The sequence below is a fragment of the Macaca thibetana genome, chromosome 3 (genome assembly GCF_024542745.1).
Source record: "Macaca thibetana thibetana isolate TM-01 chromosome 3, ASM2454274v1, whole genome shotgun sequence".
Taxonomy (NCBI): domain Eukaryota; kingdom Metazoa; phylum Chordata; class Mammalia; order Primates; family Cercopithecidae; genus Macaca; species Macaca thibetana.
Genome location: NC_065580.1, coordinates 26939971 through 26956999, shown reverse-complemented (window position 1 = coordinate 26956999; position 17029 = coordinate 26939971). Strand labels below are relative to the sequence as shown.

The window sequence follows — 17029 nt, the reverse complement described above, 5'->3', positions numbered from 1 at the left end:
GCATATTCAATGTGTGCTTAGTTTTAATAACAGTAATGAAAATAAATAGAACCCAGGTCCCCCAGTGCTTGGTCCAGCCCTCTTTTCACCAGATGGGCTCCTTCTGTCTTGCCTATAAAAATATCACTAAAAATATCTCTCTTTTGAGTCTCTACCTTGCTCCGTAGGAGGTGACCACATTAGGACCAGTCGAGAGGCAATGTCACAGCTCAGCCAATGACCAGAGTCCTCCCATGAAGGCTGAGCCTTTTGGCCTTTTGCCTGCCCATAGGGCACAGTGAGAAGCCGGAAAATACCTGCCAGGCACCAAATGCTATGAGATGCTGAGCTCAGAGAGGGCTGAAGCAAATCTTGGGGCAGAGTGACTCCTCACAAACACCTGCTCCTACAAAAGAGGACACCTAGAGTCCCATCTCACAAGACGCAGTCTCCATGGTGAGAACCCAGGTCCAGGACGCGTTGCAGCTCCATGCTCACTCATTCATCAAAGAACACTTACTCTGTGCCCCCAGTGTGCTGGGCACTGCCAGTTGGGCATGAGAGGTAGTTAAACAAGAAAACAGAGTAAAACATAAACCCTTGCCCTTGAAGACTCCTTGTGTGGAGGGGCTGTGCAGGAGCCCAGTGGTCAGGGCAGGGGTGAGACAGGGAGGAAGAGCTACAGGGAACTGGTAGGAAAGGGCTGCCCAGGTTAAATTGTGAAGGATGAGTGGGCATTTGCTGGCTGGCCAGGGGGATAAGTGTTCTGGTCCAAAGGTGACACTCATGCCACAGTTCTAGGGATCGATGAGTCTGAGCAGGAGAAAGTTGAAAGGAGAGGCTGGAGAGGTGTAGGGAGGTCAGGACCTGAGTTAAGAAAGATCCAGCATGCCTTGCCAAGGTGTCTGGGGCTGAGCTGAGGCCATCGAGACAGAGCAGAGAGGGGATAAGGAGAGGAGAGCATTATTAGAGGGACAAAGAGGCATGAGCCCTGCCCGGATGGCCGTCTTTGTTCAAAGCAGAAGTAGCATTGAGGACCTAAGCTAAGCCAGTGTGGAAGGGGTGTGGGTTTCAGGGACGCTCAGGAGATGGCTGTGGAGACGTGTTTCAGGGATGCTTAGGGGTGTGGGTTTCAGGGATGCTCAGAAGATGGCCAGGTCGTGCTTGCAGAGTCTCTAGGAAGGGGAGGTAGAGGGAACCTGGCTTGCCTCCAAGTGTGTGGAGATCCATGTAATTGGCAGTGGGAAGCTGAGATCCTCCGCAGGCCAACCTGGAAGGAGACGCTGGCATGGAGGACCCCACTGGTCTGACTCTTGAAGAGTCCCGTACCCACCAGTAGGTGCCATGCTAAGAGGCAAACTCTCCCCAGGGTGCACAGCACCTTGTAGTTCTGGCCCTCACAGTGTAGATATGCAGGTGGGTGCAAGGGCACCCACACATGCACACACACACATGCACGCGCACACACACACGCGCACACACACGCGCACACACAGGCACACACACAGGCACATGCACATGCATGCATACACACGCACACAGATGCACACACATGTGCATACACACATGCACACACACATGTGCACATGCACCTCCTTTTACCCCAGGCTGGGGACCCTTCAGGCTTTGCATTAACTCCCCTTCCAGTCTTCCTATCATCATCTCTCCTCAGACCCATCCCAGGAAGCTTCAGGAAGGGCTGCTGAAGAAAGGCAAGGGTGGAAGGAGGCACCAACTAGGCTAGGCAGAGCCAGCAAAACCGACCTGCACAGTTCACGCAGGACCACCTTCATGACCACATGCTTGGACTTCCACCCCTGCCACCTTTCCTTACCTTGGGGGCACTGTGAACAGGTTCTCACTAGAAGCACACACCAGCCCTACACAGCGCCCACTCTACCCTCCAAACCCCGGGCCGAGAAGGAGGCTGGAGGAGGAGACAAGATTCATGGCTCTGCATGCCTGTCAGCAGGGAGCCCCAAGGAAACACCTGGCGGAGAGCCCTGAGACCTTCAACATCTGGCCAAGCTGAAGTGCTGGGAGCAGGCACCAGAGAAGAGCTGGGAGAGCCAAGAGAAGATCAGGGTGTGTCTGCTAAAAAGGCCAGAAAATTCACCTGGGAGCAGGAGGGGTGACCCTCTAAAAACGTTCTTTTTAAAAAAAAAAATTATTGTGACAGCAAGTTCCCAAATATAACATGATTGAACTATGACACCTGGTGCTTAAAAGAAGAAGTTCCTGAATAGAAGTGCATTCTTTGCACTGAAGGTACTAGATCTTTGTAAACTGTAAAGTGCTGTGCACTGGTCAGTTGTTGCTATTTAGGGATGCCTGGGGAGTGAAAGGCAAAGGCAGGCTGTGCCCCACTTCCTGATTTGAGAGAGACAAGCTAGAACTTAGTAGATATTCTTGAATGTGGAACACAGGGCTCTGGCATGAGTCCAGGCGGTGTGGTGGGTCAAAGAAGAGTTTAGAAGGCAGGTGGTGTCAGTGGGAAGGAGGAAAGGTGACCCTGGCATTCATATGCATGGCACCAAGAGAAAATTGCTAGCTCTGACCTCTCTCGCAGCAGCTCTGCCCGGCAGCCGGATGCCCTGCTCCAGGCACCAAGCACAAAGGACAGACACACTCACAATCCAATTTGTTACATTTCCACCTTCCAGGGAGAGAGGGAGGTGAAATAAAAAAGAAAGAAAAATCCCATTATCTTTATCTGTCCTTCCCATCAGGTGCAGAGGAAAATGCAAACTGGGGAGACAGCTGCTGTGAACTCTTTATATTTCACTCAGAAGATAGTGTATCTTTTTATTGCCTACAGGAATTACTTATTTGAAAAAATATATCCTTTCAGCTCGCTCGACTTGAGCCGCAAGACAGAGAGAGGGTGGTGGAGTTCTGGGGCTATTGATAGAGCATTTGCATTAAACTACAGGAATCTCTGGAGGTCATGGACAGTGGCAGAAGGGAGAGGAAATGGGGGCTGCAGAGGAGACTGCGTGTGAAGGGAATCGGAGTTCTCTCTACCTCCCTGCTGTGTACCTGGGCCCAGGCACTGTGCTTCTCTGAGCTGCAGATTCTCCATCTGTGCAGGGGAAAGAATGGCACCAATGATTTCCCTTGAGGAGTGAAGGGAGGAGGAAAAGAGCTCCTTAGTTCAGACAGAAAAATGTCCTGCCTCTGCTAGTCTGCTAAGAAGTGGGGAACTTCTCCTAGGCACTTTGGCACCTCCATGCCTGGCACAGAGCTGGCCACAGGGTAGGATCTTCTCATGTTTGTCAGAGAGTTAAGTGATGCAAACAGGTACCTACCCTGCCCAGATACCTGTGAGTGGAAAGGGACGTAAACCTGGTTGTGGGGACAGCCTCACGTGTAGCAGGGGGAGTGCTACCTGGGCACTGTGCCTTAGAGCTCCGCCTCAGTCCCAACTCCTCCCGCTGGGGTCGCTTTCCTTCCCCAGCTTCCAACAGATTGCAGCGAAAGTGGGCCCTGCGGTTCCTGGGATAGTTAATTCTACATGTCAACTTGGCTGGGCCACAGTGCCCAGATATTTGGTCACACAGTATTCGTGATGTTTCTGTGAGGGTGTCTTTCTATGAGATTAACATTTATACCAGGGGGGATTTTGAACAAAGCTGACTTCTCTCCATAATGTAGGTGGGCCCCATCCAATCAGTTGAAGTCCTGACTGGAACAAAAGACTGACCTCCCTTGAGAAAGTGGGAATTCTGCCAGCAGACGGCCTTCAGACTTGAACTGTGTTGTCGCCTCCTCCCTGGGTCTCCAGCCTGCCAGCCAACCCTGCAGATTTTCGACTTGCCAGTCTCCATAATTGTGTGACCACTTCTTTAAAATGAATCTCTCTTTCTGTTTCTAGACACACACACATGCACGCACACACACAACCCTTGTTGGTTCTATTTCTTTGGAGAACCCTTACTAACGTGGTTTCCTGTCTTAGCTCCTTAATGCCTGGATAAGTCTGGTGAGGGAGTAGAAGGAGAGGAGTGGGAGAGCTCTGAGGAGCAATGAATAGACATGTCAGGAGTGAGCAGTTGGGCAAAGCCAGGGGCCACAGCGATGATGAAAGGCAGGAGCCAAAAGCCAAGCAAGAGCGGGAGGGTTGGGCTGGATTTACTTGGGACAATGACAAGGTGGTGCCAAATGTCTTTGCTTCCTGCTGAGCTGGCCTGGGAAGGGTGCTCCTGTCGTGCCAAGGGCTGGGCATCAGGAGAGGGAAGGCAGCCTTTGCTGGATGCCCTCAGCAGTGAGAGAAGAAAGCACAGCGGGTAGGGGGAGAAAGTCGGGGGTCATGCTGTGCTTCTTGGCCCTGTCCAGCACTTGGGGCTGAGTGAGTGCCAATGTGCTATGCGTCCTATTGGCATAAATAGTCACACCTTACACTTGTAAATTGCTCTTAGGCTTTCAAAGCACTTTCACCTACATGATGGGAACAACTTTCCTTGCCTCTCTCTCCTCTTGGGGGCTGTGATTGAACGGTGTGGAAAAAGCATTTGGGTCTCTCAGGAGGCCCCAGTTTTCTTGCAATGCAATCTAGCTTTGGTAAGAAGAAGCCTAGAGCTTTGCGGGCAGCTCCAAATGCTGGATTTAAAAGGAAAAAAGGGAACTTCTCAGAAGAGCACCCATCATGGTTGAGCAGGGAGACGTTGCTGAGCAGCTGAGCGAGATGCCCCTTCCCAGTGAGAGGGGGCCCTAAGGTTCAAACTGCCCCAGGCCTCTCTTTGCTTCTCCCTGTTATCTGTCCCTGTTGTGGGGATCTTATTTCTCCAGGTGTGGCCCAGCAGCAAATGTGATGGCAGAGGGATCCCCTCTGTTTGTTTGGGTGCCTGGAGCTTGAACAGTCATGGTAAGCACTGGAGACCTGTTTCCCCTTGGAAGTGGGTACCTTTCCCTGGCTTGTGCAGCCTCTAGCTGGGGAGACCAGCCACCCTCAGGTAGGTCCTTTTTGCAGAACTGCCCTTGGGCTTCCTTTCATCATGGTGGATGGCAGGAATGACTGTGCCTGCTTTGTCTGCTGCTGTTTCCACTTCAGATAGTCTAGAACTCTGGCTTCAGGAGGCTTTGCATCCCATAAAAGACTTGCTTTGCTGGGCTTGTGCTCCCAGGCTTTTTGAGGGAGCGATTTAAGGGACTCTCAGGACGAAGGTCACGGGGCTGCCTTCTGTGAGCTCCTCCATGGGAAATCACCTATTCTTAAGCACAGAAGCATACATCTCCTCATGCAGCTGCATGCAGGTGCTCCTTCTGTGTTCTGGCACACCTTTGCAATCTCAGCTTCCAGCATGAGGAGCCTGCTCCTATCACAGCCCTCCCTCTTGGCCCCACTCTGTCTGGACTCTCCTCCCACCTGAATTGCATTAAGGACCCTGCAAAGCTGAAGATGCCCACAGACAAAACAAAGGAACAGTGGGTGCTAGCTGGTTCCACTACCAAACTCAATTCTCCCTGGAAAACCCCTGTAAGGAGTATCCCACTCAATTGTTTGGACGTGGGGAACACAAAAATCCTCCTTCCAGGAACTGTTCTGTCTCCCACTGGGCCATGACAGGCTCCTTCACCCTATGAGTCTGTGGGATCTTCATGGCAGCAAAAGCAAATCAAATGCACACAGACACATAGGCCTGGTCTGACTCTAAGGGCACACACGTGAGCACACACTCACACCCCTCCCCACCACATCACATATTGGCTTCCTCTGTGTTGCAGAAACAGCATACTCGGAGACACCTCCACAGTGGAGGGAGACACATGCTCACCCAGTCTCCCTCCCTCAGCATCCAAGCTCAGAGCACAGGGCCAAACAGCTTCAGCCAAGAGCCAAGAGAGAGGAGATGGGGTTAAATAAAGAAGTGAGAATTTAGAGGAGTTGCTACAACTTCCTGATCCTAAGAATCTTTAGGCATCAGAATTCAGAGGGAGTGGGGTGAAGCAGTGGGAGGCGACGAAAATTCCCTCTGGATTCTAGAAAATAGCATAGATGCCCGTCTGTCTTGGATGGCTTAGCCAAAGCCAGCTTAGAGGCCAGATGGATGGATTAGAGGCGTCTGAGGGGTCCTCCCACCACTATGTTGCCAGGAATCTCCAGATACGAGCATATACACACATCAGTGCTTCTCCCTCCATGCCCAGCATCAACAAACAGGCACACTCAGTATCCTTATATTATCCTCATAATCAGTGACAGCAGCAGCCAATACTTACTGAATGTGTATGATGGACCACACACTGCATTAAAGAGGCTTTTACATGCATGATCTCACTGAATTCTTACTACAAGGCAGGCACTATGATTATCTTCATTTACAGCTAGGAAACTAAGGCATACACACAGGTTACTTGACCAGGGTCACACAGCTAGGATTTGGAGGCACCAGGACTCAAATCTAGATGTGTTTGATGCTGGCCCACAATGCTGGAACCACCTCTCTTCCCCGCGGGCCTCTTCAGATCCTGGGGCTCCCCATGAGGATTTCCCCCGGATAGCATCCTATGAAATGCTTATGCAAACCATAACTGGCTCTAAGTACAGGTGGCCCTAACCAGCATGCCCTTGTTTATAGAGGCTGGGAGATCTATTCATGGAACATTGAGTTAAAATGTCATCCTTCTCCCCACCAGGCTGTCATATCTCATTTTCCCTATACTTTCTCTCCATTCTCTATCACTGATCCAGCTCCCTCAAGCTGTAGGCATTCGGCAAAAATTATAGCCACAGAACTGAGTGGAAGGGAAGAGCCTCGGGTGACGACAGAGGTGGTGGCAGGACCTTGGGACGCAGGAGCTCAGACTAGCGGACTCTGCCGTTAAATCCCTTTCTTTCCAGACATGACTCCTTCATTTCCCATCCCTCTGCTATTCAAAGGACCCCAGAGGCATATCCTGCCAGGCAGATCACCAACAGACTACCAAGTGACTCGCGGCCTCCTCTCTGCAAACTGTTCACTGACCAGCTCTGGTCAATTCCAAGCAGTCCAGGAAGGCAACCCCATGGGCTCCTCGGGGGTCCAGGCATGCCTGACTCTCTCCAGCCAGTGATTCTCCCCCTTGGATCTCTACCCCAGCCCTGCCTCTGCTGACAGGAGAAGGTGAGGTGTGTTCAGGACCAGCCACAAGGACAGCCCCTGGGTGGACAGCCTACTCACCCAGATCCATATCTGCAGCTTTGGGCCGGTGGGAGCAAGGCACATTTTTAAAGATGGCATCTAGAATCTTCTCCTTGACCTGAGTGATGGTGTCACAGTTGAGGATCTTTACTGGGACCTCGGGGCTGTTGGCATTGTCTGGGCTGACACAGCTCAGGACCTGAAGGAAAGGTGGGGAGAGGAGGATATGAAATGGGGTAGCAGGAAAAGCTCCTAGATCCCCAGCAGCACCCTGGGATCCCATTCTAAAAGGCTCTTCCTCTCCAGGATGGGCTGTGGAGGAGTAGGGTGGCTCCAGGCCATCTGTGCTCCCACCAAGTCCACTGACCTTTCCTGTCTGGGTAAGCAGGACAATGCCTTGGCTTCAATGTCCTTGAGGGAGTGCAAGCTGCACACTTCACTCCTTGTCAGAACAAACTTCATTAAAATCCTGATTTTTCAAAGGGACAATGCCCAAGCGTGTGGAAGCAGTAAGGGGAAATTTGCAACAGAACAGACACCAAAGCATCCATGCACACGTGCTATCTCTCTCACATGCACACAGGAGGCAGTGTCGCAGCGGCACACCCAGACCCTCGCCCACCTCTGAAACCCCCTGCCCATCCATGTGTGTCTTGTCTCCTTCTTGTCGCTCCTTCTCGGACGCATACTCACACACAGAACTAATAGGAATCTGGCTTCTTTCTCCAAAGATTTCACAAGCTTCGATTTTTGTGAAGGTTTCATTTGCCTGATTAGAGGTTGGCAAATCTATAAGACACTTAATGTATTCTTTAAAAATAAAAAGATGCCCTTTAAAGATTGCAGGTTCAGGACACCTAAGATTCTTTCCTGGCCCTGAACTTGAACCCCTGTGTTGGGGGAAGAGGTGACTGCATAGTTCAGGGCCTCCATTTCTCTTTTTGGAACTAGTAGGAAAAGTTAAAACTCTGCTTCACCAAACTATCTTTTTATTTTTATTTTTCCTTGAAAAAGTTCTGGGCTTTTCCTTTAAAAAGAACAAGGCTTTTCTTCTCTTGCCGTTCTCACAGTGGGATCTTTCTACATCGACGGCACCGTGTGGGCTCCTGAGTAGACTGGTGGGGAACAGGGGTGGGTGCTGTGGGTACTGTAATAAGTGAGGGCACAAGACCCAAGGCAGAGAGGCTGGGCATCCTAGGGGTACTGATGCCAAGTGGCCCTCCCCTTCTGGGCTCCCGAACTCTCCCTCGGGCCCTGCTGCCAGAGAGCCCTCTGTGAGTCTCTCTTCTTCTTGGAAATTTCACTCCCTCTGTTCCCCCATAAGCATTTCCCAATTGTCCTATCTGGTTTGCAGAGCCAGACACCAGTCTCTCTCCCACTCCACCCCCCTTCTTGCTCCATGTGGTGGCAATCAGAACCCGGGGCTCTGGGCACCTGCCTTTCATTAGCAACTAGACTGCTATGAGCTCCAATGGAAACATGCTTATTCCATTAAGAAGGGGAAGAAAAAAAACCCTGAAATCTATAAAACCAAACTCTCACCCTCAAAATGCCCTAACCTGAAAACAATGGTGGAGAGACCTCTGCCTTGAGTACTCCATATGTGCCTCCTCCCAGCTCTCCCCTCCTTCTAAGAGTCTTCTGGCCCCTTCCCTCTGCTCCACAGCTGAGAAAAGCCTGACCCCTGGGCCATTCTGGCAGCCCCTGCTGTCCTGTCCTATGGGCCTGGTGGGGCAGCTCAGCCTTCCCAAGACAGCAACATGGTTTGCTCTGGGCTTCCTCCTCTGAGGGACCCATGAGGCAGAGGCGGCCACCTAAATGTAATCTCCTGGCATTTCTAGTTGCTGCAGGAGTTCAGCATGGCCTCATGAGAACAAGTCCATGGTGCACTTCAGGGCAGGGGTTGGCGTTCTAAAGTGGAAGCAGTGGCCCCACAGAAGGACAGAGCCCCTGGCCACTGGCCAAGCCAGAGCTCCACCCACAGGTTCCCTTCCCCCATGCTCCTTGGCTAGTTTGTGAACAAGCTGCCTCATGATTTCTCTGCCAGGGAACTGCCTCTCAGACGCTTATGTGCATACAAGCACTTGGGGGCTTTGTTGAGATACAAATTCTGATCTAGGAGGTCTGGGATGGGGCCTGAGATTCTCCATTTTTCCAGGTTCCCAGGCAACTAGCTAATGCTCCTAGGTTCCCCGGTGGGCATCTAGTGCTCTAGCAGGCTTCCAGGTGCATGTCTAGAACTCCAGCAGGCTCCCGGGCAGGCACCTAGCACTCTGGCAGGCTACCAGGTGGGCATCTAGTGCTCCAGCAGGCTCCTGGGCGGGCAATTAGTGCTCTTGCAGGCTACCAGGTAGGCATCTAGCATTGCCTGGCTCCAGGCTTCCACATGGGCACCTAGTGTTCTAGTGAGCTCCTAGGTAGGCATCTTGCACTCTAGCATCCAGACGTTGCTGATGTTGGTACTGGGGCACTCCCACTAGCAGGGTCCTTGGCCACACCAGTCCAAGCTCCAGCATCAATCCAATAAATCACTAAACCCTTAGGAGGCATACCTGACTGCAAAGTGGTACACTCACTCTCCCCACAAGCCTCTTAGAGCCTCTCTGTGGTTATCTCTCCTGCCCAAGACAAGGCTACTCTTAGCAGGCCCATAGCACTCTGGGCTCCTCCAGCCACCGCCGAGTCCCAAGACTCCCTATCTTTGTATTTGGCTTGCTGTTCGGAGTCTGCACGCCCTGTATGCTGCCGTCCTGCACGATTTCTTGCTGTCTGCCCACACCCTGAAAGGGCTGCTCCCCTGCACATGTGCAAATACCTTCCCCAGGCCTGAAGGTGGCTATTAAAGCTCCCTGTGGCAGGCAAAAAACCGCAGTTTCTTTCCTCTCTCCTCACTGCTCCTGTCCCCAGGTGTTCCCACCTAAATGGATACTGGTCCCTGAACCACTCCAATGTCCTCACGTTCTCTTTAAGTTGTGGCACCCAAAATCAGCTCAGTGCACTAGCACTACTGTGGCCTCTGGAACAAAGGATGCTACAATCTGGGGACAGAACATGATTACAACTCATTGTGTTGGATTCAATATTGGGAAGGTGCTGAGGAGACAGGAAAGAAAGGGAGTGGAACGGGGAAGACAGGGTGGAAGACATTTATGCAGTAGTTCTATCTCATTAAGAAATCCATTCAGGTCTCTATTTCTGGAAGGGTTTTTCCCCCCTTTTCCATTTTAATCGGAGCCTCTCTCTCTCTCCTTCCAAGCAGATGGTAACTGCCAGGAAGCAGGGGCCTCGTTCGCAGGCTGCTCCTTTGAATCTTCATAAGGAAGCCAATCCCCACAAATCTGTTCCGATGTCTACTGGGATTCCCGGGGCTTTTGGAAAATGAGAGTGGGATAGGTGGATCACGGTCGCAGTCTTCCCAGCCAGCAGGGATGGCTTTGTTCAGAGGTGGGAACTGTCTCCTCAGCTGGCCACAGGGTCTGGAATTTGCCCTCGACTCAGAGCAGTTGCAGGGGTTGTCCGGGAATCACACTCCCTCCCAGTCCTACCACGCCCCGGCCTGCTGTGGCTCCCTCTGCATTTGAACTTCCATCTGTTCCCTGTCCTCATCATTCCCTTCTGTCTCTTTTCCTTCCTTCCATTCTTGGGTGCTACTTGCATATCACCCCCAACACTCAGCTTTTATCTTTTCATACTCCCTCCTTCCATGTCCTCTCTTTCTCAGAGAGAAAGGGCTGGCTGGAGATCACAATGATCTCCAAAAAATCCTGAGAGTGAGCTCCCTGGGTTTGAAAAGACAGTGAGCAGCGAGTGGACGCACGGTCACAGTGGGGAGAGGCAGGCGGGGCCTGTGTGACCAAGCACTAGGGCATGAGTATGACACGGGCTTCACCACCTGCTCATCTTGTCCCATTGGATCCCCTGCACAACTTCACTCTGAACAACTAGGATTATCCCCACTTTAGTCGGTTCTGTTGGTGTTCTCATTTTTTCCGATAAAGACACCCAAACTCAGAGAGATTAGGGACCTATCCCAATTCACCCTGTTGGTCGAAGGCAGAGTCAGGGCTCAAATACAGGTCTGTCTGATCCCAAAGGCCATGCTCTTGAATGCTAAGCCTTGGTGCCTCCTAGCGTAGCTGTTTTTGTCAGGTGAGGGAGCCTGACCTTAACGGAGGGGATCCCTATGTTCCTTCAGCAAACGCCTTGCACCACCACGCCCCCTTGGCTTTGCATTATACAGCTCAGGTCACAGTTGTATTTGAACTTAGAGCAGAAGGCAATGTGGGCTTCAGAACTATGAGGAACTCTTTCTAGCTTCCTTTCCTCTCTGTCCCCCGCTCTCTGCCTGCACGGACCTCTTCTGTAAAGCATTGACTCTAAGCTGGGAGGACAGAAGAGGAGTTCACCTGGGTCAAGGGCTATGACCCTATAACTGGTGTAGCCAGAAACCCCTAGTTCATTGGCTGAAGTGTCACTCAAATGTGTCTGAGCTACTGGTCCCCAAATCCAAATGCGCTGGTGAAACACAACAGAGGAAGTCTGGGGTGATAGACACAGGGGGAGCACCTGGCTGGGCCCATACAGCAGACACACCTGGAGAGGTGACCATTCAGCCTTTCCGCCATCCCCTCTGCTGAGCAGGGCTACCCAGGACCGAAGCCCACCTGTCAAAGCCCCAGGGGAAAGAGATGGGTGGGCTCACCAGGGTTTTGTAGTCAATCTGCTGGCGGATGAGCTTGTCCTCGCTCAAGGAGTAGCGGGCCTCACCCGTGATGGCGTCGATGGGGCCCTTCTCCATCTGCTGCTTGATGGCACAGAACAGAGAGAAGAGGGGCTCCCCGGCACACTCCTGGAGGTGAGAAGAACCTCATTGGGAGCAGCTCCTGGAACATTGGAGTGCACCCCCGAGTTCCTACTTCTCCAAAGGGCGGCTTCCATCCCCTGCCAAGTCCCTCCGCCTGCCCCCACCTGCTTTTATACTCAGCTCTTCAATCTCCTTCTCTCCAACTCCTCATCCTTCAGGGTGGCGTTCCTCCTGGCTCTTCGCATCACAAGGTCTTTTCCCGTTCTGCCTGTTTCTCCTTTCCTACTGCTGCCTCTCCAGGGCTCTTTCTTCCTCCCCCCCTCCCCTCCCCTCCCTTCCTGCCCTCCTCTCAGCTCCTCCTCCCTGCCAAACCCCGCTCTCTCAGAGGCTCCATCCAAAGGCAGAGGTCAGTCCTGGGTGGCACGAACTCTTTAGAACATAAGTTAATAATTGGAAGCTGAGCCTCTTCCACCTCCCAGGCTCATCCCTGGCTTATCTGCCGCAACATGCGGCTTCTGCACCGGCCCGGGGCCCTTATCAGCCTCAGTAAGTCTGGAGCTGGGAGAGGGAAGAGGAAAAGCAGAGAAATAATGGGCAAATTGTTTTTAGCTTCAAAGGGGGATTCAGCTTTAGGGACCATACAGGGCCTCTCAGGGCTCATCTGTTCCTCGCCAGGAGGGAGGAAACTAGCTTCAGGAAGACTGTGTCTTTGGAGCTATGATGGACTGCAGGCCTCTGTTTTCCTAGACAGTCCATGATAAGGATGGATTCCATTTCTTGTGGGGTTATAAGAGCCAGGCCCAGTAAGGGAGAACTGGGGGTTGTGGAGTGATCCCCAGTCAGGCTGCAGAGAATGAACGAGGCAGGGCCAGAAATACGTCCACATCCAACCCTACCTTGAGGAACTTGTAGAGGAGGAAAGTGAACCAATTGGTCAGCATCTTCTCAGCCACTGACTCAGTCCTGTCAGCAGTCACCGAGGGAAGCAGCAGAACAAGACAAAGAAAGAAGCAGCTGGTCAGAGCCCGCAGGCTGGGAAGGGCAGGGGAGGAATTGTGCATTGATCTTGCTGCTTCTAGCGTTTAGGCCAAATCTTGAGATCCTAATGAATATAAGACTTTCATGGACTCCTAGACGCCCCCATAATGGTAAGACAAGCTTTTCCTACAAAGCTGGAAGATGACATTTTGGGCGTCAGGCTGTGGGAGGGTTTTTGGCTGGAGTGCCTTAGAGCACCGCTGACCAACTGCACATTCTGTGATGATGTAAATTTTCTCTACCTGTGCCGTCTAATATGGCAGCCACCAGCCACATGAAGCTACTGAGCACTTGAAATGTGGCAGCATGTCTGAGGAACTGGCCCTGAACTTGTATTTATTTTTAACTAATTTAGATTTAAATAGTCACATGTGGCTCAAAGCTATCCTATTAAATAGTATAAACTTAGAGAACTTTACAGGCTAGTTGTGTTCTTTTGGGTGAAAAAAAAAAAAAGAATCCCAAATTCCTGGGGAGGTACCAATATGGCAGGGAATAGGAATAAAGGTGACGGGAGAAGGGTCCATGTCAGAAGGCCAGATGGCCAAACTGAGCCTACAGCCTGAGCTAAAGGCTCCTGGCATTCACAGCAGCATAAAGCCATATACTCAGCTCATCCCAAGCCGTGTCAAAACTGTCCTATTGCGGCTGGGCGCAGTGGCTCACGCCTGTAATCCCAGCACTTTGGGAGGCCAAGGCAGGCAGATCATGAGGTCAAGAGATCAAGACCATCCTGGCCAACATGGTGAAACCCCGTCTCTACTAAAAACACAAAAATTAGCCGGGCGTGATGGCACGTGCCTGTAGCCCCAGCTACTTGAGAGGCTGAGGCAGGAGAATCGCTTGAACCCAGGAGGCGGAGGTTGCAGTGAGCCAAGATCTTGCCACTGCACTCCAGCCTGGCGACAGAGTGAGACTCTGTCTCAAAAACAAACAAACAAACAAACAAACAAACAAAAAACTGTCCTATGGCAAAAGCTTCCACATCCTTTGGAACTTCCCTTGGGAGCCCTTTTACAGTTTCATTTGCAATGACAGAAAGTTCATTCTTGAGTCTAACTTGTGTCTTTCATGCTACAACACAAGCCCATCTACTCTTTTACTTTGGAAGTGAAGATGCAGAAGCAGTGCAGTAAGCCCAAGGACATTCTTGGTTGCATCCATTTAGAGAAAACAAATTACGTTCAAACTTGCACTAAGTATGTGGCCAGTTCCAGAGAGAAACTAGCCCATCCAGGTATGTCTGGATAGTTTAAAGTTGCAGTTGCCAGAAAATGCTAATAACTAAAATCCCAAGGTAGTTGGGAGGCTGCCAGCACAAAATGAAGCTGGGAAGAGAAAAGAAGGAGGAATATTGAAAGGAGGTAGGCAGCCAGGGGCAAGAAGAAGAAAAGGAAAGGAGAGCAGAAGGAAGCAAGAGCATCCAGGAGAACAGGAATGGAAAATAAGGGTGGGGAGACACAGAGGCAGAGCGAGACCATGCCGGGAAGTTGTCGGTGGGAGCTCTGGCAGGCAGTGGCAACCCTAGAATTATGCCAGTGGGTGGCTGTGTGGTGAAAGTAAAACAAAAATCAAAATGATCTACCTTGCTGTTTCCAAAGCTGTCTGCTGGCTCCTATATGCAGCAGACTTTTGCAGCTGTGCAGGCAAATGCCCACTGCTCCAGGAAAAAGCCTGAAGTAAACACTTCTGAAAGCCAAATCTATCTGCTGGACCAAGTGGGAACCACTGAAGCCTAGCCTTAGACCCAGAGACCAAAGATGGAATTCTGAGGGACAGGCAGAGAGCACATGAGTGGTCTAGGCAGAGGGCTAGACAAAATGACATGATGTGGGAGTTTTCTAACTTCAGATATGCCAAGGCCAAAAGTATTGGAATAACGGCCTAGAGGAGAAATGGTCATAGGGTACACAGAAAGTTCAAACAGAAGCACTGATAGAGTGAGACAGTCTCTAGTTCCTGTAAGGCCAAAGTCACAGGATAAGGTTATGTCTTTACATAGGACCTTTAAGGTTTCAACAGTATCAAGTCTGAGGCCTCCAGGGTGTTGAGTGGTGGACTTTGGTCCCATTTAGAGCCTATAGCAGGTGCCAGGAAACACTCGCTGGGCTGCACTGAGTGAGACATCACCAAAGGACTTTCCTTCAGTGCTTCTCAAACTTTAATATGGATTGGGATAACCTGGGTTCCTCGTTAAAATGCAGATTCTGATTCAGTGGGTCTGGGAGGGCCTGAAATTCTACACTTATTTATTTATTTATTTAGAAACAGGGTCTTGCTCTGTTGCCCAGGCTGGAGTGCAGTGGTGAGATCATGGCTCACCGCAGCCTCAAACCCCAGGGCTTAAAAGATCCTCCTGTCCTAGCCTCCAGAATAGCTGGAAATTTACAGGTGTGCACCACCATGCATGGCTAATTTTTATATTTTTATTTTTGTAGAGATGAGGTCTATGTTGCCTGCTATGTTGTCCAGGCCGGTCTTGAACTCCTGGCCTCAAGAGATCCTCCTGCCTTGGTCTCCCAAATTGTTGGGATCACAGGCATGAGCCACTGTACCTGGTCTGTGATTCTGCTTTTCTAACAAGCTCCAGCATGCTCCCGATGCTGCCCCCTGCCACCTGATGGCATGAGGCCACAGGTCTTCTCTCCTAATCCAACTTTGGACTTAGATAAGGCCAGAGGATGGTCTAAGTGACCTCTGAAGATTCCATGAGAGGAGATTGCAGTAGACAGGGTCAAGATTAAGTAGAAGGGCAGAGAAGCAAAAATGGAGATTTGACATAGGGGCAAGAGAACAAGAGGGTGAGCCAACAAGTCCATGCACCCTTGACTCCTGAGGACAGTGGACAGATTCTTCTCAGGGGGCCTGCAATGTAGCCCTGGCTCTGGGCTAGTTAGTGCCTTGAACTTAGGAACGTGACTGCTCTCCTAGGAGCTCTACCCCAGTCTCCCTGCAAGGCACGGTGAGCCAGGTGCATGACGGCTGGAGCAGGGTGCCGCAGACTGCACCCTCACCTCCTGAGCAGCAGCTTGGGGTGGTTCTTGCTCTCCAGGTTCTTGTCTATGAGGTCGGCCAGCAGCTGCTTCAGCACATCAGTGGCGTACTCCAGCTTGCTCTGCAGCACGGTCATGATGAGCGAGGCCACATTGCCACGGTCGCGCATGGAGAAGCTACGCTGGGACTCGAGCGTGCGGATGAAGGACAGCAGGAACACCTTGTTGTTGATGAGCTGCGCGAAGAGCTTCAGGCCTTTCTCCACACGCTCCTGCCGGTAGCCCGGGACCTGCGGAGAGACCTAGGAGTCGTGATACCATTGGCAGGGTGGGGAGCTCAGTGACCTCCCCATGGGACGGCTGTGCCCATACCCATGACCCTCTCACCCACCAATTAAGCCACAGTTCACCTGGCTAATGCTGTGAAGCCCTTAGCACTGAGTTAAGTATCTGATTAACCTCGACTGCAGCCTCTAGTTTAGAGACGAATCAATTGAAGCACAGAGAGGAGAGCATCACATGGTTAGTAAATGGCGGGGCTGGGATGGCACTCACTTCTGCCAGACTCCAGAGCTCTTCCCTGATGGTGACGCAGAGTTGATGAGGGCCCCTGTGCCATGGCAAAGCACCTCACAGTCCCTGTGGGGAATTCCAGGTGCCCAGGGCTGTCATGGTTTACACCCTGAGAATCCCCAGCCCTAAGCCTGGGACTAACCTAATGCCCACCCCTCTTCAGCCCTAGGGGTGCTGTTGATACACCAGTGGCCTCAGAGTCAGGACATCTGGGTTCCACGTGGATTCTGATACCACCTTGCTGGGTAACACTGGGTAAGTCTCTTTCCTTTTCTGGGGGCCTAAGTTTATCCACATGATAAAAAGGGAAGATTGAGCCCAACCATCTCTAAAGAACTTTCTAACTCTAGCATTTGCTGTTTTCTTAGGGACCCTTTCTAAGACCCTGCTCTATCCAGGGGAAGAGGAAAAAGACAGTCGTATTTTCCTGCCTCCGTTGTCTGTTCATTGGGAGATCCCTGCAAGGGTGTGCCATTCACTCAGCAAACATGAGTCAACAACTCAGGTAAGTATGGAAGATC

The 17029-nt window shown here is 51.4% G+C and overlaps 3 protein-coding genes across 3 annotated transcripts in view; 1 reads left to right on the top strand and 2 right to left on the bottom strand.

Annotated features, from left to right (window-relative positions):
• PLXNA4 (plexin A4) overlaps positions 1–17029 on the bottom strand; it is a 450027-nt gene that overhangs the window by 29460 nt on the left and 403538 nt on the right. Inside the window, exons 22-25 of the mRNA XM_050782490.1 lie at positions 15957–16225; positions 12801–12867; positions 11803–11949; positions 7140–7299 (exon numbers count right to left, since the gene is read on the bottom strand). Of these exons, the coding sequence (XP_050638447.1) occupies positions 7140–7299; positions 11803–11949; positions 12801–12867; positions 15957–16225 (643 nt within the window). The remainder of the gene's footprint in view (positions 1–7139; positions 7300–11802; positions 11950–12800; positions 12868–15956; positions 16226–17029) is intronic.
• Positions 1–17029, bottom strand: part of PODXL (podocalyxin like) — a 1065326-nt gene that overhangs the window by 654354 nt on the left and 393943 nt on the right. The gene's annotated exons all lie outside the window — the stretch shown is intronic.
• LOC126950803 (basic proline-rich protein-like) overlaps positions 1–17029 on the top strand; it is a gene marked incomplete at its 3' end in the record, with an annotated part of 538772 nt that overhangs the window by 130653 nt on the left and 391090 nt on the right. The window lies entirely within an intron of this gene.